General features: G+C 51.8%; 2 protein-coding genes across 3 annotated transcripts; one reads left to right on the top strand and one right to left on the bottom strand.

The window, feature by feature from the left end:
- The first annotated feature begins 1,918 nt into the window (after nucleotides 1-1,918).
- On the top strand, nucleotides 1,919-7,172 carry UBXN6 (UBX domain protein 6). 2 transcript variants are annotated; one of them, XM_086477498.1, is made up of 11 exons: nucleotides 1,919-2,001; nucleotides 2,470-2,624; nucleotides 2,940-3,001; nucleotides 3,176-3,286; nucleotides 3,846-3,943; nucleotides 4,348-4,423; nucleotides 4,510-4,594; nucleotides 4,834-5,053; nucleotides 5,159-5,289; nucleotides 5,928-6,073; nucleotides 6,574-7,172. In XM_086477498.1, exons 1-11 carry the CDS (start codon nucleotides 1,919-1,921, stop codon nucleotides 6,700-6,702), a joined length of 1,296 nt encoding a protein of 431 aa, XP_086333624.1. In that variant the 3' UTR covers nucleotides 6,703-7,172. The 2 variants fall into 2 exon arrangements, with proteins under 2 accessions (XP_086333624.1, XP_086333623.1); XM_086477497.1 differs by having other exon boundaries at nucleotides 3,155-3,286.
- A 709-nt stretch (nucleotides 7,173-7,881) lies between these two features.
- On the bottom strand, nucleotides 7,882-23,104 carry CHAF1A (chromatin assembly factor 1 subunit A). Its single transcript, XM_086477417.1, has 15 exons — nucleotides 23,086-23,104; nucleotides 22,605-22,655; nucleotides 21,572-22,374; nucleotides 18,961-19,017; nucleotides 16,576-16,817; nucleotides 15,922-15,982; nucleotides 15,329-15,397; nucleotides 14,692-14,915; nucleotides 14,020-14,188; nucleotides 13,732-13,812; nucleotides 13,557-13,646; nucleotides 13,063-13,324; nucleotides 11,982-12,469; nucleotides 9,639-9,732; nucleotides 7,882-8,227 (listed from the first exon to the last, which is right to left on the bottom strand). Exons 2-15 carry the CDS (start codon nucleotides 22,651-22,653, stop codon nucleotides 8,130-8,132), a joined length of 2,787 nt encoding a protein of 928 aa, XP_086333543.1. The 5' UTR covers nucleotides 22,654-22,655; nucleotides 23,086-23,104; the 3' UTR covers nucleotides 7,882-8,129.
- Nucleotides 23,105-23,544: the final 440 nt, after the last annotated feature.

The raw sequence follows: 23,544 nt of genomic DNA, 5'->3' as shown, positions 1-23,544 counted from the left end.
CTGGCTTGTCTGGGTCATGGAAACGCGAAGGGTTCGCTGCCCGCGCGGGCTCACCCGGAGCTCCCAGCGCCGGGTGGGTACAAACCACAAACGGTGCTCGGGGCGGGGGAAAAACTGCTTACGGGGCGATTGTGGCCCTGGGGGGGAAGGCGAGCGGGGACCGACTCGGTGATCTTCTAGGTCTTTGCCGATCGAAACGGTTCGGTGAACCGCAGGCAGGGTCCGGCGTGTGGCCTGCGGCACGACGGGGAGAGGAGGAGTTGCCTCGGGGCTTTGCGGGAGGGAATTTGGGAAGTGAGGGGTGTCGGGGAGCAGGCGGGAACCCGGAGGGTGGGGGTGTTTCTCCGTGTTGCCCTGCAAGGGAGCGCTCACTCCTCCCGGGCTGGGCCGTACACCAAGCTGTGCCGTATCCTGGGCTGTGCCATACACCGGGCTGGGCCGTATCCTGGGCTGTGCTGTACACCGGGCTGGGCTGCAGTGCTGAGCTGGGCTGTATCCCGGGCTGGGCTGTATCCCGGGCTGGGCCGTATCCCGGGCTGGGCCATACACCGAGCTGGGCCGTATCCTGGGCTGTGCCATATGCCGGGCTGTGCCGTACACCGGGCTGGGCCGTATCCCAGGCTGGGCCATACACTGAGCTGGGCCATATCCTGGGCTGTGCTGTACACCGGGCTGGGCTGCAGTGCTGAGCTGGGCCGTATCCCGGGCTGGGCTGTATCCCGGTCTGGGCCATATCCCGGGCTGGGCCATACACCAAGCTGGGCCGTATCCCGGGATGGGCCGTGCACCGAACTGTGCTGTATCCTGGGCTGTGCTGTACACCAAGCTGTGCCGTACACCGGGCTGGGCAGCAGTGCCGGGCCGCACGTTGCCTCGCTGGCCTTGTAGAACCTGTGGTGCGCGACTGGCGCCGGGGTGGCAAAAACATCCCCGTGCAGGTCTTCGGGGAGCATGTGCTCTCTGCGGTGGCACCGATGCCGTGGCACGGGGGTCCCGGCAGCCGGCGGGGCCGCGGCTCAGGGCGTCAGTGCCCGCTGGCGATGCAGCCGTGGGCCTGGCCTCCAGCTGTGTGTTTCTGGCTCTCGGTGTCACTGCGGTGGCCGGGGGGAAAGCGAGGCCCCTGCCCGTCCAGGGGGGCAGGCAGGGGCCCAGGCAGAGGTAACCGAAAATAATCTTGTGCTTGAGGCTCCCTCAGCCTGGGTCGCACCCCGGGGCCAGGCGAGGTTCGCTCCGGAGGGCCCTTGTCAGGCTGGTTTGGTCAGGCTGCGGCTGCTGGTTCCTCCCAGGGCGGACTGAGGCTGCAGAGCTGGGGCTGTGGGCGCAGGCCATGGGGAGCCTGGGGTCCATAGGGGTCCGTGGGTGCAGGCCTGGGGGCCGTGGGGGTCGGTGGGGGTCCATGGGTGCAGGTCTGGAGTTATGGGGGTCTGTGGGTGCAGGCTGAAGGTCCGTAGAGGTCTGTGGGTACAGGCCTGGGGGCCGTGGGGGTCTGTAGGTGCAGGCTGAAGGTCTGTGGGGGTCCGTGGGTGCAGGCCTGGGGGCTGTGGGGATCTGTGGGGGTCCATGGGTGCAGGTCTGGGGCTATGGGGGTCTGTGGGTGCAGGCTGATGGTCCGTGGGTCCAGGCCTGGGGGCCGTGGGGGTCCGTAGGTGCAGGCTGAAGGTCTGTGGGGGTCCGTGGGTGCAGGCCTAGGGGCCCTGGGGGGCCCTGGGGGGCCCGGGCCCGCCCTCACCCGCAGCACCCCCTTCCCCTCAGGCCCTGGAGGACCGCAGAGGTCATAGAGCAGCGGGAGCCTAGAGAGGCGCTAGAGCCAGCGAGATGGGCACGCCCCTTCCGGTGGCGGGGACGTAGGCGGGGCGGAAGCGCGGGCGGGGCGCCGCCGTCCCGGTGCCGGTGCCGCTGTCGCCGCGGCCCCGCCGCCATGCGGAAGTTCTTCCAGGAGATCAAGGCCGACCTGAAGTTCAAGACCGCGGGGCCCGGACAGAAGCTCTCGGAGCCGTCCCGGTACGGGGAAGGGGGGACCCTCCGGTAACGGCGGGTGGGGTGGGGGCGCCGTCCGCGGGCAGGCCGGGGCGCTGCCGGCAGCGAGCGGGGCTGACCGGGCCCCCTCCGCTCCGCTGCGGTTATCCACGGGCCCCGCCGCTGCCCTTGGCCCGGTGCAACCCGGTACGTGGGAGGGTCCGGGCCGAGGCTGCCCGGGGACACCGGGCTGGTACCGACGTCGCCAGCCACGGGGTCCTGTGGCCGACACTCACCGCGGTGCCCAAGCCGCCCATCCCGCAGGGAGCTGACACTCACCGGGCAGCGATGCTGCCGCACCGGGGCGGCCGGTTCCCCGGCTTCTTCCCCGGGGGCACCGGGGCGGTGACGGCACCCGGGCCAGCGCGGTTGTAGAGCTGTCGTTGTCTCGGTGGCTTGGGCACGAGTGGGGGCGTCGGAGCCCGTCCCCTCCCGAGCTCTGTCCTGCCCAAGGGTCCCCAAGGAGAAGCCGAAAGCCGAACCGGCACCGAAGCCTCGCCAAGCACCGACCGATGAAGCGCAGAGGGCGGCGGCGGCGGCGCTGGCCCGGATGGAGCTGAAGGCCAAGGCCAAGCTGCCCCCGTCCCAGGAGGCCATCAAGAACCAGGGTAGGAGCTCGCTGCAGGCCACGGAGCTGCTGCGCCGGCGTAGAGAGGGGGCAGCCGGACCAGGGGGGGGGTCTGTCTGGGATGGGGGTGACTCGAAGAGGGAGGCCCCGAGTGAGCACCTGCTGGGGTGCAGCTGTGGAGGCTGTTTTGGGGCGCAGCTGGTTCCTGCGACTGCTTGAGGGTCGTGGAAACGGGGTCACACTCACCCGTGGACTCTCAGGCCAGGGACAGAGCACCCGGGGAGGCGTTGGCTCCTCTGCAATCTGCTGAACCTCCGCCCCGGCTGCCGCCATAACCTGGCTTTGTCTCTCACAGTGAGGAAAGAGCTGATGGCCGAGGCAGCTGCCAGCGAGAGAGGGCTCTCCGGGGAGGAAGAGGTAGGAGAAGCACCGCTGCTCCCTGATCAGCACCCTTCTGTGCTGCTGTCCCTCTGCTGGTGTGCCAGCCTATTTCAACCCCCCCCCCCCCAAAAAAAAACCCTCACAAAACCTCCCTGCGTTCAGCTCGGTGCCTGGTTTTGTCTCCTTCAGGACCTCGCCTGCCCCGACAAGGAAGGGGCAGCCGCCCCCTCTGTTTCAGGGGTCTATTTCATTTGCCCGTTGACTGGTGCAGTCGTAAGGAAGGACGAGAAGGAAAAGCACCTCCGAGAAGCCATCCAGGCGGTGAGCGCCACGTCTGCCGGCTGCGCCGCTCCCCTTCCTCCTGTTTTAACTCGTTTTGTGGTGTGGGTCCCCTCAGCCAGTGACCTCTCCAACCCCCCACCTTCTCCCTGTGAAATCTCTGCTGTCTCCTGAAGGGCAGCTCTGTTCCGCTGCAGCCGGACAAAAGGCCTGTCTGAGCAGAGTGTTGCTGGAAAAGCTGGGACTGGGAACTCTGGCCCTGTACTGGTTTTGGCTGGGACAGAGTTAATTTTCTTCATAGCAGCTCAGATGGTGCCGTGGTTTGGATTTGTGATGAAAAGTGTTGATTACTCACTGGAAATGGCTGAACTGGGAAGTAGTGAATAACTTCCTATTAAATTACCTTTTAAAATGACCCATTAAATTGTCTTTAGCCCAACCCACATTTTTTTTCTCCCTTCCCAGTCTCTCCCCCATCCCCCCGTGGGGGGAACAAGCGTAGTGCTGAGCTGCTGGTCGGGGTTAAACCACAACAGCCTCCCCCTCCCTTTCTGCAGTGCCCTCAGCTCCCCCCTGACCAGCCTCTCTCCTTCTCCCCCAGTATTTTTCCGTAGACCCGGTGGCTGCCTCCATCATGGAGATTCACACCTTCAATAAAGACCGGGAGAAAGTCCGAGCGGGCGTGGAGACCATGGCCAAGTACGCGGGCTGCGGTAGCGGGACTGAGCGTGGGGGGAGCTTGTCCCTTCCCTGCCAGGCCAGGGGGCAGGGGGCTTTTCTTGCTGTGCTCCAGGCAAAGTCTGAGGAAAACCAAAGCTTGAACCTCCTGAAGCGGCAGTTGAAGTCAGGTCAGCGTCTCAGGGATGGTTTTAAGAGTCAGTCCACTAGTCCAAGAGGTTTGGGAACTGCTGGTTGAGATCAGCCACCCCCCAGCTTCTGTCTGGCCTGGGCACGAAGCAGCGCTGTATTTTACTTTCTGTAGTTTTTCAGCTCTTTTATCAGTGAGAAATAACCCTGAGGTCTCTCAGTCTCTTCTTACACTTTGGGGTAGCACATCCTCAAGTGCCTGCTGGGATCCATGCAGTGCCTTCCTCTTCCTGCAGATACTTGGATAACATCTATCTCCACCCAGAGGAGGAGAAGTACCGGAAAATCAAACTGCAGAACAAAGTGTTTCAGGTGAGGTCAAGACTCCTGAAGGTGCTCTGCCTAGGAAAGGCCTCGCCTAGAGCAGACCACATCTAAATTCTTCCCTTTTCTTCCAGGAAAGGATAAGCTACCTGGAAGGGATACACAGATTTTTCCAGGCTATCGGGTTTGAGACAAAAACGCTGCCTGTTCCAGGACAAGGCAAGAAATCCAAGTGTATTAAACTGGAGTCAGGAGTTTGAGGGGTGGTGGGCCATCCCGGGGGAGGCTGGCGAGGCAGCTGGGGTCGCTGAGAGCTCCACAGGCCGTAGCAGAAAGAGCTGCTCACCCTGCAGCTTCCCTTGCTCAGACATGACATTTGCTGGAGATCCTTGCCCTTGTGTTTCACACATTACTCCTGTAAAGAACAAGAGCCTCAAATCCTGTCCTTCTGGTTGTAGAGACCACAGAGGAGTACTATGTGCTGAGGGAAGAAATGCTGACCAAGTTGGAAGACCTCAAGGACTACAAAGAGCAGCTTTTAAGCTCCGAGCCTGTGAGAGCCCAGCTGGATCGCCAGCTTTGTGTCTTCAAACCGTCACCTGAAGCCGCTCGGTTCGAGCTGCCCGATGACTTTTACAACCTCACCGCGGAGGAGATCAAACGAGAGCAACGGCTCCGGTGAGCAGGCTTCAAAGGAAGGGTCCCAACCGCCCAGGGGGCACGTGCTGCCAGCCAGGAGTCTGGTACCTCTCCTCCACGCTATAACTGGCTTTCTCTCTAAAGGACAGAAGCGGTGGAGAAGGCTTCGATGCTGAGGACAAGAGCCATGCGAGAGAAAGAAGAACAGAGGGAGATGCGCAAGTACAACTACACCCTGCTACGAGTCCGCTTTCCTGACGGATACATCCTCCAGGGTACAAGACTTCTTACCCTCTCTTCATAAATCCCCAAAAGCTTCCAAGGATACTTGTAGTGCAAGAGCTTGAATAATAAGCAGGCTCGAGGTGTGCTGAGCACAGCTGGTAGAATAAAGCAACGAAACCCAGAGTGGGGTAACGTTTCCCTAAGAACTCTTCCCTCCACCTGCCTCACCTGCACGGGGTTGGGACTGTAAACCAAGGCTGAGCAGAGAGGGAAGAATCTCAAGGCGCTGTTAATTAACGCGTGCTCTTCCCAGGCTACTGCGAGCAAGCGGGACTCGTTAGATCCGTGTCTCACAGTAACCAGCAGGAGGTTGCCCGTGGGCTGTCAGTTTGTACAACAGTATAAATCCTCTTCAAATTTTGCAGTAGAACTCTGGAAATGATTTCAGGCTTTCCTGACTCTTTGTTACAGGCTGGCAGGGGCTTGCAACAATTGAAGTTAATATTTTTCTTTTCTTTGGGGATTCTGCTTTTATACTCCTCAGTTGAATGGGGCTGTTTCTGTGTCACTGAAGTAGTTCAGAAAGTTATCATCAGTACGCAAGCCCCACGAAACCTACCACAAAAGGTTCGATTTGGTAAATGCCAGACTCTCTCTCTCAATGTCTCACCTTGTTTTCTCATGGCAGGGACGTTTTATGCGCGAGAACCGGTATCTGCGCTCTACGGCTTTGTGAGGGAAGCGCTCAGAGATGACTGGCTGCCCTTTGAGCTGCTGGGACCCAGCGGCCTCAAACTGACTGATGAGAACTTGGCCTTCAATGAATGTGGGCTGGTGAGTGAAAAAGGGTAGCAGGTCCCTTCCACAGGGGCCTTCAGGTTGTCAGAGTCCTCTGGTGCTCGTAACTCAGAGAAGTTTGTGTCTTCTGCTCTCAGTGCTGCGAGCTGTGCTCTGGCTGTTTCTTTTTAAGCGCAAGTAAAGGAGTAGCTGCTCGAAGGCTTCTAGCCCAAGGCTAGGAGGTCTGTCCAGAAGGAACGGCAAGGACCTACCTCCTGTAGGACATGCGGCTGCAGGAGCTGTCAGCAGCTCTCTCAGAGGGTTAGCGTCCACACTGGGAAGAGAGGGAAGGCAGCAACTGGGGCAAGCACAGCTCTAGCACAGGGCTTCCAAGAGAAAGCCCAAAGCAGTGTCCCCTAAGGAGCTTCTTGCAGAGATCCACACTTGTCCTTTTTAGCTGAAGGGCTCTTTCTAAGTTTTTCCAGGCCACACACAGCACGTCATGAGGTCAAGTACGACATTACTATAGCTTAATAACTCTGCCTTTCCTGTTCCAGGTGCCCTCAGCCCTCCTGACCCTCGCCTGGGACGCAGCAGTCATGGCAGACATTCAGGCATCGGGAGAGGAGCAGCCAGCAAGCTCCCTGAAACCAGAGCTTCTCTCCAGAGTCCAGACACTGTCATGAAATAAAGGGGAGGGGATTCAGTGCTGGTGGTTTTAGACCATTCCCTCATTTTCCCGTACAGACTCTTGGGGCTTCCAGCTACGTGAGCTCAGGAATGACTCTGCTTTAGCTCTAGAGCCGGAGTCTAGATTCTGCCCCGTCACACCACCCCTGCAGTCACCTCCACAACTCCCGTAGCCGTACACCAAGGTGGTCTTGCCCAGTCAGACACACACTGGACTGCTCTGAGTGGCTGTAAACCCCAAGTTCTAGCAGTGGCTGCTTGAGGTGTTTCCAAGACCATGATGAAGCACCACTCTCCCCCCTTGGAGGAGGAATGAGGTGCTGGTACTAGGCTGGATTACCCATCAACTGAGCCTGGATATCGGGCTGGGCTTTTCCTTTTGCTTCTGTGTGCACTGTAACTCCTATTGGAGAGAATATATTTAGATAAAGTTATGCTTAGTCGGATTAAATGAAGTATTTAAAGACTCCGTTCTGCTCAAAGTTATTTGAATGGCATTGCTCTCAGAGGTCTGAAATGCAGACGAGCTCCTGTCAGTGCTGGGGCTGGCACTGGTGTTACTGGTGCAGCTGTGGCATTACCCACCTTTTCACTTCATGGCACCTGCAGACAGAACAGGGCACAGACCAGGAGGCTGACAACAGGCAGCAGCGATTGGTGCCGCCCACTGCTACAAGATGAAGCCTCAAACCACAGCCAGCATTTTAGGAAACTAATCCATCAACTCACAAGCCATATCAAGTGAAAAGCCCCAGCAAGTTTGTTACATACACAGGCAAGTTTGATGCTAGTTCAAGTCCTTTATACTTCAATCTTAAAGTTTTTCTGTGGAGTAGAGACCAGCTTTTATGCATACAGCTTCTATTGCAGCAACATGTACAGGAGACTGATAATCTACCCCTGACAGGTAATTGATAATGGCCTATCCCAAAACAGGAGAAACAAGGTGCATTTTTTTTTCTTTTCCAGAGGTAAAGCCCTGCTGCTGTTGTCTGTAGCAAGTAAGACCACAAACAGGATGACAGAGATAGCATAAATTCAAATATAATTGTACATCATTTATACCCAAGGCCGTGCTATACAACATTATGAACAGAGTAATTCCCCCAGTGGCATCACAATAAGCTTATTTCAAAATCCCTCCACTAGTTTTAGAGATAATTTAGATACCTTCCATTACAAAGAAGTATCAAAATTTCAATAATGCTTTATTAAGGACAGATTAATATGCAGTATTTTTTAAGCTAAAAACTAGAACTAGAAAGATTTAAGCTTCCGTCTGGTCTGAAGCAGAACAAAGTGCTGTCTTCTCTTTACAAGAAATATGGAATACTTTCAAGTATCTTGTTCAAAAGATACACAAGGTTTAAAATTTTCTAATTCATTCTACATACATACAGAGAAGTTAGTAGGCATTTAAATCTCAAACTGTATTAGATGGGCTGACCATGCTGGCGTCCTGGTGAGCGGCTCTTGTGCCACCGGATTCTGAAGCTGTTTCAGTAACTGCCAATGTACAACCTGCAAAGCAGAAAATGTGTTGGGTTGTTGTTCTTTTTAAATACCCTCATTAACGTAGTAGAATTAGACTACGATATGCTTTATCTGTCTTCGCTTGTCTGCCTGTCTCTGAGCAAGTCTCTTTTTCAATACTATTTAAAAACTGGTTTTAATATGGGGTTAACTTCAATCCAGAATAAAAAGCCCTTCAGCCGTAAAAAAAGGATCTTCATAATCTTTTCAGTGCTTTAGACTCAGGCAGAGTTAAACAAATACAGCTGCATGTGTGTCAACAAAGCCTGGGGAAGGCAAGCTACTGAATAGCATCCCCGTCCTCAGAACAAGAGGTTACACCAACCTGAAGCGAGGCTTTCATCTCGCTGCAGTCTTGTAATAAGCAAAAGCAGCTTAAGATGAAATGCAAAGCTCCTTGTCAAACAGTTTCATTGTCTGTTAGGGAAGGCGAGAGGAGGAATGTAGCACCAGCTGAGAGAGAAAGGAGAACCCAGGTATGTCTAGAATGGGTCAAACTCTACAGAATTCAGGGCTTCGGGAATACGCACGAGCCCTTATCTATCAGTTAGAGGAGCTACCCCAACACAAAAAAAAACCCAGTTTTCCTTAATTCCGGTTGTGCCAGTAGCATTGTGAAAGAGCTCTATTGTGAGAGCGGTAAGAAAGGGCTGGGAGGTGTTGAAAGCGGTTTAGAGGAGCTGAATGCCCATCACGCGGCTGGCGTTAAGTCATTGATCTGGGTGATCAGGGATGTCTCGTTAAAACCTCACTGAGCTGAAAGGAGCTGCTCCACAGCCTCATCCCACGGTTTCTGAATCCACAGCCTGCAAGGATACGCTACAGCCGTGGAGCTTTGAAAGCCCTTTGCCAAGGGATAACGGGGACACAAATATAAGCAACTGCTGGGATTCTAGAGCAAAGTATTGATCAGAGCCCTCCCCTGCCAAACACCTGAGAGATTGGTTATTACCTGATGTTATTTCCCTTCAAACAATTCAGCATGCACCTAGGACAATTCAGGACGCCCCAGAGACCAGCCCTGCTCAGCAACATTTAGTGTATCTGCTGGTTACTGGCCCCAATATTCACTTTTCTTATCAGAAAAAGAAAACAAAAGCTAACACTGGCAGCCAAATGCTAGTCACAAGCACTCTGCACTACTTAGTCACCTGGAGGGAGGAGGGAAGAAAGGGCAAGGGCAGGTTAGAGAAGACCATAAAACCCAAAGAAGCATCTAGAAGAAAACATAAAAAGCAGAGAAGAACCTAGAATACGACACTTACAGAGAAAAGCGCAAGGCTTGGTGAAAAAGTGGCAGAAAAACCACAACAGGTTTAGCCACTGTCGTTCTCTCCCTTGTGGGAGTGAGAGTCTGCGTCTGCCAAGAGACCGCTATTGATTTTTCTTTTCCCCCCACCTTTTCCTGGCTGTATATCCACAATCATGCAGTCATCATCTTCCTCATCTTCCTCAGTGTCGGCCTGAAATCCATCCATCTCCGCAGCTTCAGCCTTTGGGGGGGAAAAAAAAGGTACCAGTTGTGATTCAGCAAGCTGAGGGTGCTGACAGGCCAGACCGAGCACCGCCGGTGCTGGGAAGGACGAGAGCAAGCGCTCCGCACCGTCGGGACTCACAGCACAGCCTGACCGGTCGGGCACAGCTGTAGGGAAGACAACCAACCAACCCCTGGCTTCAACAGGCACCGGCTGTTGCTGAAAGGCCTCATCCACAACGGCACCTACAGCAGGAAGCACGCCACGCTTCTGCTCCAGGATGCTTCGCTATTACCCAACGCGATGAAGAGCCGACACGAATTCAAGCCTTAATTGAAAACTGACTCGGTTTTGTTGCGGTTTTTCTTTGGGAAGGGAAGTCTCTCCCCTCTCTGCTGATTATTTTGGATCCTTTCTTCCTTCCGAAGGTGGAAAATGACTTTTGCTTGTTGAGTTGGAACCATATTCTCCTGAATCCTCCTCATCTTTGCCAATTAGCTTTTATTTGGGGAGGGGAGGCAGTTCTTCCCTTGGTGACCTTATTTGCCACCACGGGAGCTGCACTCATTTCGAATCGAGAAAATGAATGCAAGGAGTGATACAAGCTGCAGTTGCCCAGCACTGAACAGCTGTGAGTATTTTTTGTTTGCCTTCCCCCCCCCCCCTCAACTGGAACTGGGGAATGAAAACCTCAGACCTAGAACCTGGTCCCCACCCCCTACAAGCTGTTGCAAGAGTTGTTTTAAATTTACAGCTTTCACTAAAGTCCCAGTTCTCAGATGAAGTATTCCCCTCCCACACACACGCAGGTACTGCCCACTCCAGCACCACCTTCTCTCTCTGCAGCTTATGTAAGAGCACCTTTACTTACACAAGTCCTGGCGTGAGCTTCACGGCAGAGCAACACGTGCCAGGGGGCAGAACCCGGCAGCCTTGACCTACAGATCAGTTCGAGGCTCTCCCCAAGCTCCAGCCTCGTCCGACAGGAAGGATGGGATGTCAGGACCTGAGCAGTGCCAGCTCAGACATCAGGCATGAGAGGCTTTCAGGACTCGGACACCTCTGCTCCGAGCTGCACCGCACCGCACCTCGCAAAGGCAGCTTTAAGAAGCTTTGGAGAGCTCTGAAGAATTCAGTCTGGTGATGTAATTCTACTAAAAGGCTTTGTTTTGCTATTTCTGCTCAAGTAGTTGGTTACAAGCAGAACTTCCAGTGGGTGCCAAGCAGAGATTTTTATCTCTGCCTTTATTTAATGGATAAGAAAAACCCAAGCAGATGGGAGTTTGGGGGCTGAACAGCTTCTCACAAGTCTCTGATCCCTATCAATACTTGAATGCAGAGATTTTTCAGTAGAAAAGCCAAAGAAGCCAAGAATAAAGTGGGAAAGAAAAGCATAAAGTGCCTTGTCTGTGGCTTCTTTCCTCGTCCCTTTGTCCACAGGGGATGAGGGATAAATCCACCGACTGTGCAAACCCTGTTCTACCTGTAGATTTGGAGGCAAATGGTAACACCAAGCTTCAGGACCTAAAGCCTCACTGTCTTAAGTGCATGACAGAGCATCGCACAGCTAAAGCACCGATCACATCCTTTCAGTCATCCTTTTGGATGATTAAGCTCTTAATACTACCTGTGGTTACCCTGAAAAGCAGAAGCAAACAACAGAAAAACCACAGGCAGCAACTACTGCAAACCCATCTCATTTTGTTCCTATGAATTATTACATTTTTAAACCAGCTCTTAAAATTCAGCTTTGTGTATGACAGCATAAGCCAGAGACTTTACAGACTATTATGGGTTGGGTTGCAGCACTTAGGAACCACATTTAATCAGTACACATGCAACCGATGTTAAGTCACCAGCTCAGGCTATACATCTGGCAGCCACACACCCCCATAAAAACCTGCATACAAATTATATACAGCTGTAAAACCGAGGCCAAGCAGACACTCAGAAACCATTCACAGCTTGGATGCAATCACTGCCAAATAGCAGAAAATGGAAGAACAGCAGGAGAACAACATTTCACATGGAACAGACAGTCCAAGCCGGAGAGGCACAAAAGAAACCCATCTCTTTAGAGTCACATAATTTCACTCCTTTCCCCACAAAAAGGGTCTTTTTGTGGGAAGGACAGCGTCTGTAGCTTAGTTATTTTGACTGCTCATCTAGGCCACCCCAGGAGGCACGCCAGGACGCTCACCTACTGAGGACACCCAGCTACATTCCCACCATTCTGTCCTGGGAAGAGCACCGTGACGGGAACTCACCTGTTCAGCATCCCGAGGCCTTTTCATGAATTTAGTAATGGACATGCTTCCGGTGGGCTTCCTCTTCACCGACAGCGGGGTGGTCTGCAGGACAGCCACGCCGGGCACGCTGCCACCCTCCTCCTTCCCTGAAGAAGGGACTTGAGTGACGTAGTTCCATTGACAAGGGACGGGGAGATGCTCTCGATCAAAACTCTTCAGCACCTCCGAGTGGACGTACCAGCACATCCTGTACTCGGGCCTCTTCTCGTACACAGAGTTCTCGGAAATGATGCGCTTTAGCCTGGCTTTGGAAGGGACACCGCTGTCCTCGCTGACGGGCGTCTGCGGCCGGGAGGTCTGGGGGCTCGCGGGGCTCGCGTCGCTGCCGTCGGCGGCCGCGGCCACGTCGCTGAACAGTCCTTGCCGGCAGCACTCCTGGAATTCCTGGATGATCACTTTGCTCCCGTTGACGTTGCCGTGCAGCAGCGGCAGAAGCTGGCCAAGGACTGCAGGGAAGAAAGGAGGCACAGGGGTCGTGGGGCAGAACGGACATCACCCGCCAGCGCACACGCTCCAGAGAAAAGACGACAGACAGGCCGAGATCCATTTAGGTACGGGATTGGAACAGGAGCTCGAGTTGGTGTGGAAAGAAGTCACCCCCAATAATAATGACACCCTGAAGCGAAAGCTTCAACCCCTGTTCTAGCCTTTGCATTAACAACATCCTTGCCTTAACCACGCACGGGAGATACTCGGTACAGAAACCCGTCACACAAACGAAACCCTCTGGCCCTGAACAATAAAGGGGTCAATGGGCTGGAGCAGCTCCCACACACAGTCCTAAACCTGAGCCTACTGAAGTCTTCTTGGCTTTCTTTCCCAGACTATCTAGAGCAAGAGTTTTTGGAGAGCGTCACCAAGGCCATACCGGACACAATGCCGGAAAACTCCTTTCCAAGAACTCTCAGAGATTCCTTGGATTTCAGGCTTGTCATAAACAGGTCATTCTGAAAATTTGACACTTGATACAAAACCCTATTCTCTCCAAAGCAGAGTACCACAGTGCACAAGTACAACTATTCAGCCCTTCAGGTCTTACTTTGCTGATCTTTTGCTCTTTTTTTGCTACATCTCTGGATCTGCTGTTCCTCCTCTGCAACAGGTGAATCCAGGACACATGCTGTGAACTGCTGGAGAACCTTTAGGTCCGCATTTGTGCCGCTGTAACTCTCTGCACTTTCCCAGACGCAGCCAATTTTCACGGGCTGTAAAACATGGAACCTCTTCCCTTTGGCCATCAGTTCATCCCACTCCTTTGCTTTCAGCTTTTGACGAACCTTCTGATTCTCTGGATCGCACTCCTAGAGCCACAGGTGAGAAAGAACTGGATACACCCATTCCAGGAAAAACAAAAGCTTTTTAAACCCAGCTTTTTACCGTGTTCCCTGAGCTACAGAAATCTGCTCCTAAACCACGCAGACCTGAGATGAGTTATATCACTGCCAAGACTACACGCTTTCTTCCTCTGCCAATATTTATGGCGTGATTCACGGCAAACAGGAATGGAAATCCAGTGACACCCAGTTCACTTACTTCTGTCACTCCTTCATCTTCAGATAGGTACCCATGGGGTACAAAAAACCCATCGTCATCATCTTCATCCTCTCCATCCTCTTCATCGTCCTAAAAACAAACTCTGCTTATTACAAATTACACTGACAAGCGCAATGGGTTCAGAAAGCTATTTTTCAGCACGCGGAATCCTTACCCCTTCACTATGGGAGAGACTTTCTCCAGGTTCCTCCTCCTCCCATTCTTCGTCACTATCTACTTCATAGTCCAATAGCTTCTGGAAGAAATGCCAACATGCCGCTTCCGTTACCGGTTTGAAAGCACGACACCAGACCCTATTTGGGGTTTCAAAACTCAGTAGCAAGAGGGAACATGCAAGGGGATGGGAAATCCCAGGGAAAAGGTGAAGTTGGCCAAGCACATACTCACTTCAAGAGCATAAAGAAAGAAAAGAATCCAACTACTCTGCATGTGAGGTGCTTACACTGTCCTTTGACCAAGGATTCCTGGGACGGATCGTAGTGGTTTTCTTGTTCCATGTGCCCCAGTACGCAGGACGGTGATTCTCACAAAACTGCAGAAGTTTCATTCTACCAAATTTCCTCCTTTCAGGAACAGCATCTGTTTTGCAGTTATCCACGACCACCACGTCGCTGTTAAAAGACGACACCATCTCCAGTGCCTACAGAACACTCCCTTGCTGCTCAGGAGAACCGCTCACAGAAAGCTGCAGGTTCGGCCACACCACGAACCCAGAGCCCGAGTTTGTCAGAGCCGGCTCTCCCGGTTCTCCTGCGAGAACACAAGCTCCAGACAAGCCACCTCCCTCCTCAACCACAACCCTACAGCAGCCCTGGTTTAGCTATTGGCATGTTCACTCTTTAAAACTATCAAACACCACTAAAGGCCACCAGTGGCCAGCGCTGAAGGCACTGCCTGAAGCACAACATTTCCTGCAAGGCAGATTTGAGAAGCCTTGTATGGAATGAAGGGAATCAACGGACTGCTCCTCGTGGGAGCAATTCTCACACAAAACGAGTATTCAAAGAAAAGCTCCATCTTTCCATCCTCTCCAATATTACAATAACACTACCTCAAAACCATTCTGCAGTTAATTATACAAAAAAAAAGCGAAGAAAAGCCCCAAAACACAAACCTGTTCACTGTATCCGTGCTGTTATTGACAAAAGTAGGTCCGGTTTTATGTGGTTTACGACACTTCAGATCCCTCAAGAAAGAAACGTCACTATTCTGTGCACACAGGAGCTTATCCAGCTGTTCTAAGAAGTCTGGATCCAGGGCAATACGACAGAGGGGAGCTAAGACCATGTTCTCCTTAATTTCAAAAGGAGCAAACTTTCCACAAGAGCCAGCAAGGATCTGAAACGTGAAGTGAGGATCGTTAGGGTCTGAACACCTGGGAAACTGCAGCATCACCACATTCAAGACATACAACAAACCTCAACAGCAGGTGCTGAGGTTTGAGTGAAGATTTCGGTTAAACCCTTCCTATCTGAGGCTCCAACAGATCTTCTCAAGGGAATCTAGGTCTCTACAGCCAAGGCAGAAGACGGAGCTGAGATTTTTACTAAAGCAACTACAAACTTCTTTTGTAGTCTCTGCTCTGGTCACAGACTTTTATTTTTTTAAAATCCTCTACACTTTTGAAATTAGGAGGTAAGAAATGCTAATGCTTTGTCCACCTGGGATGTTGTACAGGACAGGAAATCAGTGTATTTGTGCAAAGGCAATTCATGAAAGCCCAACAAGACACAGAAACAGCAATACCTCACCTTTGGGGCTTGTGGAGTCTTTGGTTTCTGGAAGAACCTCGTAATTTCTGCTTTCTGTGCATTAATACGCTGAAATCAGAATCAAAATACAAATTATAAACACAAAGGTAGGACAAGGCCTTTTAATTCAAGGTGAGCTCATGCATGACCCAACTCCAAACCTAGTGAGGTATAAAGCAAAGTTCAGTCATTTACCAGCTCCTGTAACTCAATAAAAAACTGTCTTCTCCAACACAGCTACGTGGATGCCAACGTCATCGCTAAGACAAAGGACAGAGTTCACTCAGGGGCATGGAAAAAACCAGCGCAGAAGACGACCTCAACAGGTAAAAGCAAAGACACCAACATGTCCGAAAGTAACGGCCAAGAAACCCGCAGGACGTAACCGGTGGAGCAGCACCACCGGGTCAGACTGGACAGGCTGCACCCCGAAGGGACGGCACCAAGGCAGGGTGCGCCGCCCGGCGAACCGCGGCGGCTGCAGAAGCCCCGTCGTGAACGGCTCGGCAGCCGTCGGCAGGGTGCCAGGGAGCCCATTAACGTCATTTCACCGCAGCAGAAGCATTTGGAGACAGGCTAGAGAAAACATTTACCTTTTCCTCCTCTCTCAACCGTTTCTCCTCTTCTTTCTTTCTCTTCTCCTCAAGTTTTGCCCTTTAATACAAAGCGCATTTTAATGGTCACAAATCACAAAGTGTTTCTTTGCACTGAGGAAGAGGTGAGAAGCCCCAGACCTTGACTAAGACCCCGTCATGCTAGGCAAGAAGATCATCTATTGAGTCAAGGACCGTTCTTGGTTACGCTTAACAGAAGACCCTTCGTTCCTTCTAGAGCAAATATTGACCTGGTTTAGCCACAAAGCAGCTAGGCTGCTTCAAGTTCTCCTCAACACCAGGAAAGGGTTTTTAGGGTATTATCAAGTTTACAAGCAACTTCCTCAACAGACAGGGTACCTGTGCCAGCAAATTGCAAAAGTACAAGCAAGACTGGTCATGAAGGGAAAACTCAGTGGAGCATGACAGCTCTTTTCAGCCATTTCAAATCAGAAGCCCGGGTCAGCCTGCAAGCAAAAAGTACTGCTGAGACTAGGGTCTGGTGTACAGAGTCTTTCAAGCATTTAAAAATATATATCCCGTGACAAAGAGGCACCAGGGCAGCCTCTGGAAGGGACAGTTAAGGTGGGTATGGAAAGGTGCTCACACCATTACATGGCATCGCCCAGGACCTGCAGACACCAAGCCACTTACTCTAGAGCTTCCTGCCTCTCCTTGCGTTTCTCCTCCTTCACTCTCAGCTTCTCAGCTTTTTCCTTTTCTTCTTTTTCTTTCTTTTCTCTCCTTTCCTTCTCCTTCAACTCCTTCTCCTCCTCTTTCTTCTTCTTCGCCTCCTCCTTGGCTCGCTCTTTCGCCGCTTTCGCTTCTTCTTTCAGCCTCCCCTTCTCCTCCCTTTCCGCTTGCAGCTTCTGCAGCTTGTCCGCGCGCTCCTGATCCTGGGTCAGAAAGAAGCCGTGAGCAAGTTGTCTTTTTGCGCACAGCAATGGCTCCTGGCATAAAAACTGGAGTAAAGCCAGGACTTCATTGCTTCGGCTGAGACACTCGAGCAGATTCCTGCACCCACCCCAGTGCTTGACCTGCAGCCTCCTTTCTAGCCATCCCAGGGCACCGGGTTGTGAACCGCGGCTACCTGTGGCCTCAGCCAGCTGAGCTACCTTCTACTGGCTCTCCCAAGGCATTAATTGTTCTTTTCTCCCAACAAACAGAGCTGTTTCCATTTCCTAAGCATCAAGGAAAGCTTTGTATTCGACTTGCTTTATATTTGAGTCATCTTCATCACCATTGCAGCATTATGGAAAACGATACTGGAATTTTTAAAAATTATTTTTTTAATTTAATCAAAGATTTCAGATTGTTTCCAAATTATTTTCTTTGGAAATACATACCTCACGAGCTAAGCTTTCACCCATCAACGCAGGGCTACCAGTTTGAAGAGTGAATTTGATCTGATTTTGCATTATAAACCCACAAGGGTTTTCTGATGATGGTGGTTTTTTTTTTTTGCTATCTCAGGCAGCAGCAGCGCGAGTCTCCAAACTCCGGATTGTGCAGCTGCTTTGTAAGACCTGCAGCTCACAAAAACATTGTCACTTGTGTTAGTCCATGTTGGACAATCGGACAACACCAGGCGCCCTAAGCTTATTTAAGGGGCACTATGGGGGGGAAGATTCCATTGGAAGTGTTGCCCTTCACAGAATTTCCTCCCAAAGCAACTGAAATTCTCATTATGGGTCTACTGACACAGAGGGGAACGCAGCCTGCTTACTAAAAAACATGACAAATTCAAGAAAGAGCGCTTCCCTACGTTGTAGGCACCGGTGACTTCACCAGGAAACGAGGGTACGTCTGTGCTCAGACACACAAACATCCTCACTGTGTCTTTTCAGTTCCATTTTATTTATTTCACATCTCTTGGCAACGTCAAGACTTACTGAACAGTGTCACAACGTACAAATAACTGCAGAAGGCAACCAACATACAAAATGGTGCCAATGGTTAAAAAAAAAAACAACAAACCAATATTGTCAGGACTGAGTCATGGTAATCAGTGAAAATGTACTGGGTAGTTTGGAAAACGGTGTGAAGTTAACAGCAGGATTGGTGGGTCTATTTAAGTTTTTGGCATAAAGAAAGCTTCCATTCTCATCTCTCCCTCACATGACTGCTATTTTAAACATAAATATAGAAGGGAAGAACACAGCAGAGTGGACTTCTACATGGAGCACTGCAAAAAGCATCTCGGGAGCAGGCTCAACCACATACAGCTTATGTAAAGAGACACAACAGTCCCCTGTCAACCTTGTCCACTAGTTCCTAAGAGCCACAATCAGGATCCCTAAGCGCAGGCCTTCCCCACTGCAGTTAAAACAACACCCCGTTTCCCAGCAGGCAAAGCCCACTCCCACAGCACTGACTGATCAGGAGCTCCACGGGCTCCACCAGCCTCCTTTGTCTTTAGGGGTTTAGGACTGGAAGCAGAACGGGCAGCAGAGTTACCAGCCGCTGTTTGGCTACGGAGCAGCTGCTTTCCAGCCAAGACAGGCCGGAGCTTGAGCGTTTCCAGCAGTGACATCCCCCCGTTTCTCCAGCAAACCACAAACCCAGCGGCCTGTTTGCCTCGCTCGGTGATGAAGAACAGCCCCTACATTTTTTTAGCTCAAAAAAGGGGGGAAGGGTGAGAACGACGACGCAGGAGCCAACCCTCAGGAGAAGGCTCTTGAAGATTTCCCTTCTATCTCTCCACTTAGCAGGCTGCGCCGACCCTCTCCCAGGAAGGGCTCGCAAAGAGCCTCGAAAGCATTGTGACAAGCAGTCAGCAACGTTTACAGTACCTTAATCTCTCACCAAAGCGCACAGAGACGCAGTGCAGGCCACCCACACTTCACTGCGCGTGCATTAAGAAGCTTTGGAACAAGCCAAGCACTTTAACTGCACGCATTAAGATTCTTCCATATTCAGCAGTGAGGCAAACCAGGAAGAGAGATGTTCTAAGTGGCCTAAGATGAAACACAAAGGGCTTTGCTCGCTATTCCAAGCAAAAAGCAGAGCAGGTTAACCATGCCAGTGAAAATGCCTTACTCTTTGCAATCTCAGCTTCTCCTTCTCTGCCGAACTTTTGTGGCATTTCTGAGATACCTGGAATTACAAAACGCAGGTTTTAGAGATCCACATCGTTCCCTTTCCACGAGGCACTCGAATCTTACAAAGAGAACAGCAAGCTTCATCCCAATTATACTAACATTGTTCTTGCAGATTAGTATATTCAGCAACTTAATTATTCCTCCAGTACAGGATATAAGAATACAGTTCAAGCATATCTAATCTCACTGATTTACATTTAAGCCTGAATACATCTAAATGCTTCAGTTTACATTAAGTCCTCGCGTTACTAAGTTTTGCATAAACAAATCCCTCCAGTCTACTGAGTTCTAAAGTATCATTTGCAAGGGAATATCATGCGCAGAAAAACAAACAGAAGCTAGAGCTGCTCCAAATCACAAGAGCACAACAGAGAACATTTAATTATAGCAAAGTCACTTCCTCCGAGTTAAACTTGGATTACTTTTTTTTTTTTGCATCCTACCAATTACTCTTGCTACGACATTTAGATAAACTGCCTGAATACAAGGACTATTATCCATATTTTAAAGCTGTTTGTTCTTGTAATCATAACCCTCTTGCTGTTCCACTAGTACCAGCACATCAACCCCAAGTTCCCAACAGGTCACAGTCCTGATTTCTCTTAAAGCTGTTATTTATAGGGGTGGGAAAAAAGGTATGTTATGTTTAAGAGCATTGTTCATTGACTGGTCAAAGGCTTAATTTGTCAATATTTTAGCACGCTGTGGCTTGGTTTCCTGTATCTCCCTCTGCCTCCTCCCACCATCCATAGTATAAGGCACCACGTTTAAACTCTGTGATTAAGAGACCAACACAGACCAACTGCTTTATTTTCTGTACTCACAGGCACTGAGGTTTACACAGTGCAAAGCTGTATCAGGAGACTCTGTCTTTCTCTGATACAAAATAAGAGTTCTTTTCAACGGGGAGCTTGAGTTTATCAGAGCTGTTTCCACCTGGGAAAACAAACATGCCAGCGGACAGGCTGAGGTGCAGACGTCCCATTTGGGCAGGCAGCACGTGAGCTGTTCCAGCCTCACTTCACACCACAGGACACCAGTAACTTCTTCACATTATCACATTACATCAGGAGTCAAGTACTTTTTCTCTTTGTTCTGCTACACTGGAAATACTTCATACCTGCTTGAGCATATGTATTTATTTTTGAGATGAGAGATTGCAAGTTTTAACAGTGTAAGAATTGATCATTTTTCTTGATAAGCACGAAGCAGAAGAAATGGAAGACCCGCCACATCACGAGCTTCAAGCTCCAGCCAACTCATCCATACCTCCTCCAGGCCAGCGAGGTTTTTCCTTACCTGTGGGACAGTTTCTCCTAAAACCCTGGGGGTACAGATTGTGAAAAATCTTTCTTAAAAGGCTCAAGATGGTATAAGCTGCTTCACTGTCGTTTACCTGAGCCACACACTCAATTCTCCACCTCTGGCAGCGTAACATCAACCCCCCCCCTCAATACTTTCCTCATTTTCCCCTCCAAGAACATAGCTGAGCAAATCAAATGTATGGGTCAGACAGTCCAGCCTAACCATAGGCGAGGCTTAGCTACAGCACCCAAGCACATTCACCACGACTGCTCCGCTTCACAGGTTTCACCGTGAGCAACTGTGCCCCCCCAGGAGAAACCCCCGCTGATGTCTTCCCCAAAATGGTGGCACGTAGGAGCCACAAGAACCTTTCAGGCACCTCTTTGCCCTTAGAAGCTTCCCCTTCAATACAGCACCGAAAATCACAGTGTTTTGGGGTCTCTTGCTGGAGCAGAGGTGCTAAACTGGAACTAAGATCACAATAAACCAGCTCATTCAGAGCTAACCTCAAGGTGCTCCTTCCTACGCTCCAGCCTTCCCGGCCCCACAGCATCCGACGGCCCCAGGAGGGCTCTACCTGCGGTGACTTTTCCCTGTGCTCGATGCCGTGCCCCTAACAAGAGGGCTGAGAGCACAAGCTCCTGACACCCAGTTCAGAGAGACAGAGGCTGGTCTGACTCGTCCTCCAGCCTCACATACAGCCCTGCGGTTCCAACTTAAAGCTTTTCCTATGCCGCAGCTGCAGAAATTCAGAGCTGGAAAAGTCCCCCAGTACCAGTCAGCGCAGGTAATGTCCTCACAGCAATCCCAGCAGCTGCCTCAAGGATGGAATAGAGGTTGTGAGGCATCACCCAATGGACAAGACTGCTTTTGGATGCTGTCCTTATCCCAGTTACCAAAGTGCTAAGTCCCAGGGCATGCATTTCATTAGCAGTTCATAAGAATAAAAAAAAAAAAAAAAGATATGTAATAGAGTTTAAAGTTACAGTCACACAATGCAAATATACCAGCAGCTCAAAAACAGGCAAGATTTAAACCCTATAGCTATAAGATTTAAAGGAAGATTCAAAAGGACAATAATCCAGTTGTTACTAATAAATCAACACCACCTTCCATACACTTCTCACAATCTTTGTGAATATCCTATTCATGCTTTTCACTACAAGCACAGGAAACCACAGAGCCTACCTGCCACAGCAATAGCTTTTTTTAAAAAAAAAACCCAAATGAGAAAAGAGACCAACCTTCCTAACAGGTGTGGAGGCAGCTAAGGGGCTAGTATTTCTCTTGGTTTCTGCAGCCGGCTGCGCCTCGGGTGAGCTCACAGAGCGAGTGCTTAGCGAGGAATTGGTAAGTCCAGAGTCTCCTTCATGAGATGATTCCATGGTCTCATTTTCCGACGTGAGGCTTCCATCCAAAGAAGTGACCTGGGGAGATTTTGCAGTCATAATATCCTCCAGGAGCACGACAGGCATCTTCCCCTCAAAGATGACATCCTTCAGTTCGCTCTGGCTTACTTTTGTGTTTTCCACGTTGTTACACTCTGTTAACCTGGGACACGCCTGGATTCCATCTATTAAACCCTCACTTCTATTCGCTGCAGCTTCACACGGTGTATCAGTTTCCACTGAGTCATCCATTTGGCTCCTGAACTCGTTTATCTCTTTTCCTAACGTGCCATTAGTTGTAGCTACCGATGAAGCTGCTTTTGAATCAAAATCAACACGGTCTAAGCCATCGCTCAGTCTATGGCTAGAGCCCTTTCTCAGGTCAATAACAATCACAGTTTCATTTGTGTTATCTTCCGTGTTTTTCTGTATAAAATGGTCTAACGGACCCTTTCCATTAACGAGTTTCGGAGCAAAATTGACACCCGCATCCAGCTGGCAATCATTCTCCATGTTGTCCAGGGACACACGCGATGCATCCAGGGAGGAATCCTTACTCGTCCCAAAACCACTTTGTGAGCTCTTCACTTTTTTGACTTCTGAATCCGCATCGTACTTCTCCTTTGGTACAGGATTCAAGCGTTTGAAGGGCAGCCGAGCTGAAACAACATTTCATCACTTCAGTCACGCCGTACAAATCAGTGGGGTGAGAGGGGCAGAGGGAACAGCGGGGTATTTAATTAGTTCTTAAGCACAAGAACTGAAACAGATTAGCCAGTTGAGGTCAATTTATTACTACAAAGCCCACATATTTCACAAAACCAGGTCTGACACCTTCTTAGCGTGCTACAGCCGCACCAGGTGACAGACGCTCCCTCTGCCGCCTTACCTTGTACGAGCTTCCGCGGAGGAACAGCCGCTTTGTCTCGGCACTCCATGGCTGCGAGGGAAAAACATAATAAATAGGCACCCGTGACACGGTCCCGGTGAGCTACCTGTTCCCCCGAAATAACCGTCCCGCGGCAGCACCCGACAGCGCTCCCCAGGGCGGAGCGCGGGCACGGTGAGGCCGGACAAAGGGGCCGGGCCAGGTACCGCCGGGCCCCGTCAGCCCCAGGGGATCCTCGCACCCGCCGGGCCCCCAGGCCGCCGGACACCGGCCCCCGCGCTGGGACCGGGACGAAGGAGAGGAGGTTGGGCAGGAAGGAGGCGGCGGGCCAGGCCCGGGCCTGGTTCCGGGGCGCGGTGGCGGCTGCTGGGCCTCCTTTGTTACCCCGGGAAGGCCCCGCGCACCCCGCGGCCCAACCGCCGCCGGAAACACACCGTGCCCCGGCCCCACCGGCCTCCCCGCCCCCCCAGCTCGGCCCTACCTGTCACGACGGCGGCCGCCGCGGCTCCCGCCGCTCCTCCGGCGGCGGCCGATGCGTCCTGTCCGGTCCCGTCCCGTCCGGTCCCGCCCCGGGGGCTCCCGCTCGTATTTGGCGGGAGCCGGGGCGACCCCGCGCCTCGCCGCGCTGATAGGCGGAGCGCGCCCCACGTGACCCGATGTTCCGCCCGCTCCGCCCGCGTCTCGCGAGGAGGGTGGGTGGGAGGGTCAGCGCCCCGCCTAGCCGCTGCCTCCCGATTGGCTACTAGGACGGCCGTCGCTGACTGGCGAAGGCGGACGTCAGTCTGGCCCGCTGGAGGCGCTGATTGGGTAGCTGTGAGAGGGCCAGAGGGGTGCCGCTGGGTCGTTACGCGTAGGCTCGAGGCCTGCCTGCTCGCCGGGCGGGAGCCGGGCCAGCGGCGGTGCGGCCCCGGGACGGGCTCCGGAGAGGTCGGGGCAGCCC

This window comes from Leptosomus discolor, chromosome 24 (assembly GCF_034619465.1).
Source record: "Leptosomus discolor isolate bLepDis1 chromosome 24, bLepDis1.hap2, whole genome shotgun sequence".
NCBI classification, from domain to species: domain Eukaryota; kingdom Metazoa; phylum Chordata; class Aves; order Leptosomiformes; family Leptosomidae; genus Leptosomus; species Leptosomus discolor.
This window is presented reverse-complemented; position numbering and strand designations above follow the sequence as displayed.

Coding starts and splice junctions, on each gene's coding strand:
- UBXN6 (XM_086477497.1), top strand. CDS start 1,919: ATGCGGAAGTTCTTCCAGGAGATCAAGGCCGACCTGAAGTTCAAGACC. Junction 2,625..2,939: donor GGAGGCCATCAAGAACCAGG/GTAGGAGCTCGC, acceptor TGTCTCTCACAG/TGAGGAAAGAGCTGATGGCC. Junction 3,002..3,154: donor GGCTCTCCGGGGAGGAAGAG/GTAGGAGAAGCA, acceptor TGTCTCCTTCAG/GACCTCGCCTGCCCCGACAA.
- CHAF1A (XM_086477417.1), bottom strand. CDS start 22,653: ATGGAGTGCCGAGACAAAGCGGCTGTTCCTCCGCGGAAGCTCGTACAA. Junction 14,189..14,691: donor AGCACGGATACAGTGAACAG/GTTTGTGTTTTG, acceptor GTCTTTTAACAG/CGACGTGGTGGTCGTGGATA. Junction 8,228..9,638: donor GGATATACAGCCAGGAAAAG/GTGGGGGGAAAA, acceptor TCTGCTTTGCAG/GTTGTACATTGGCAGTTACT.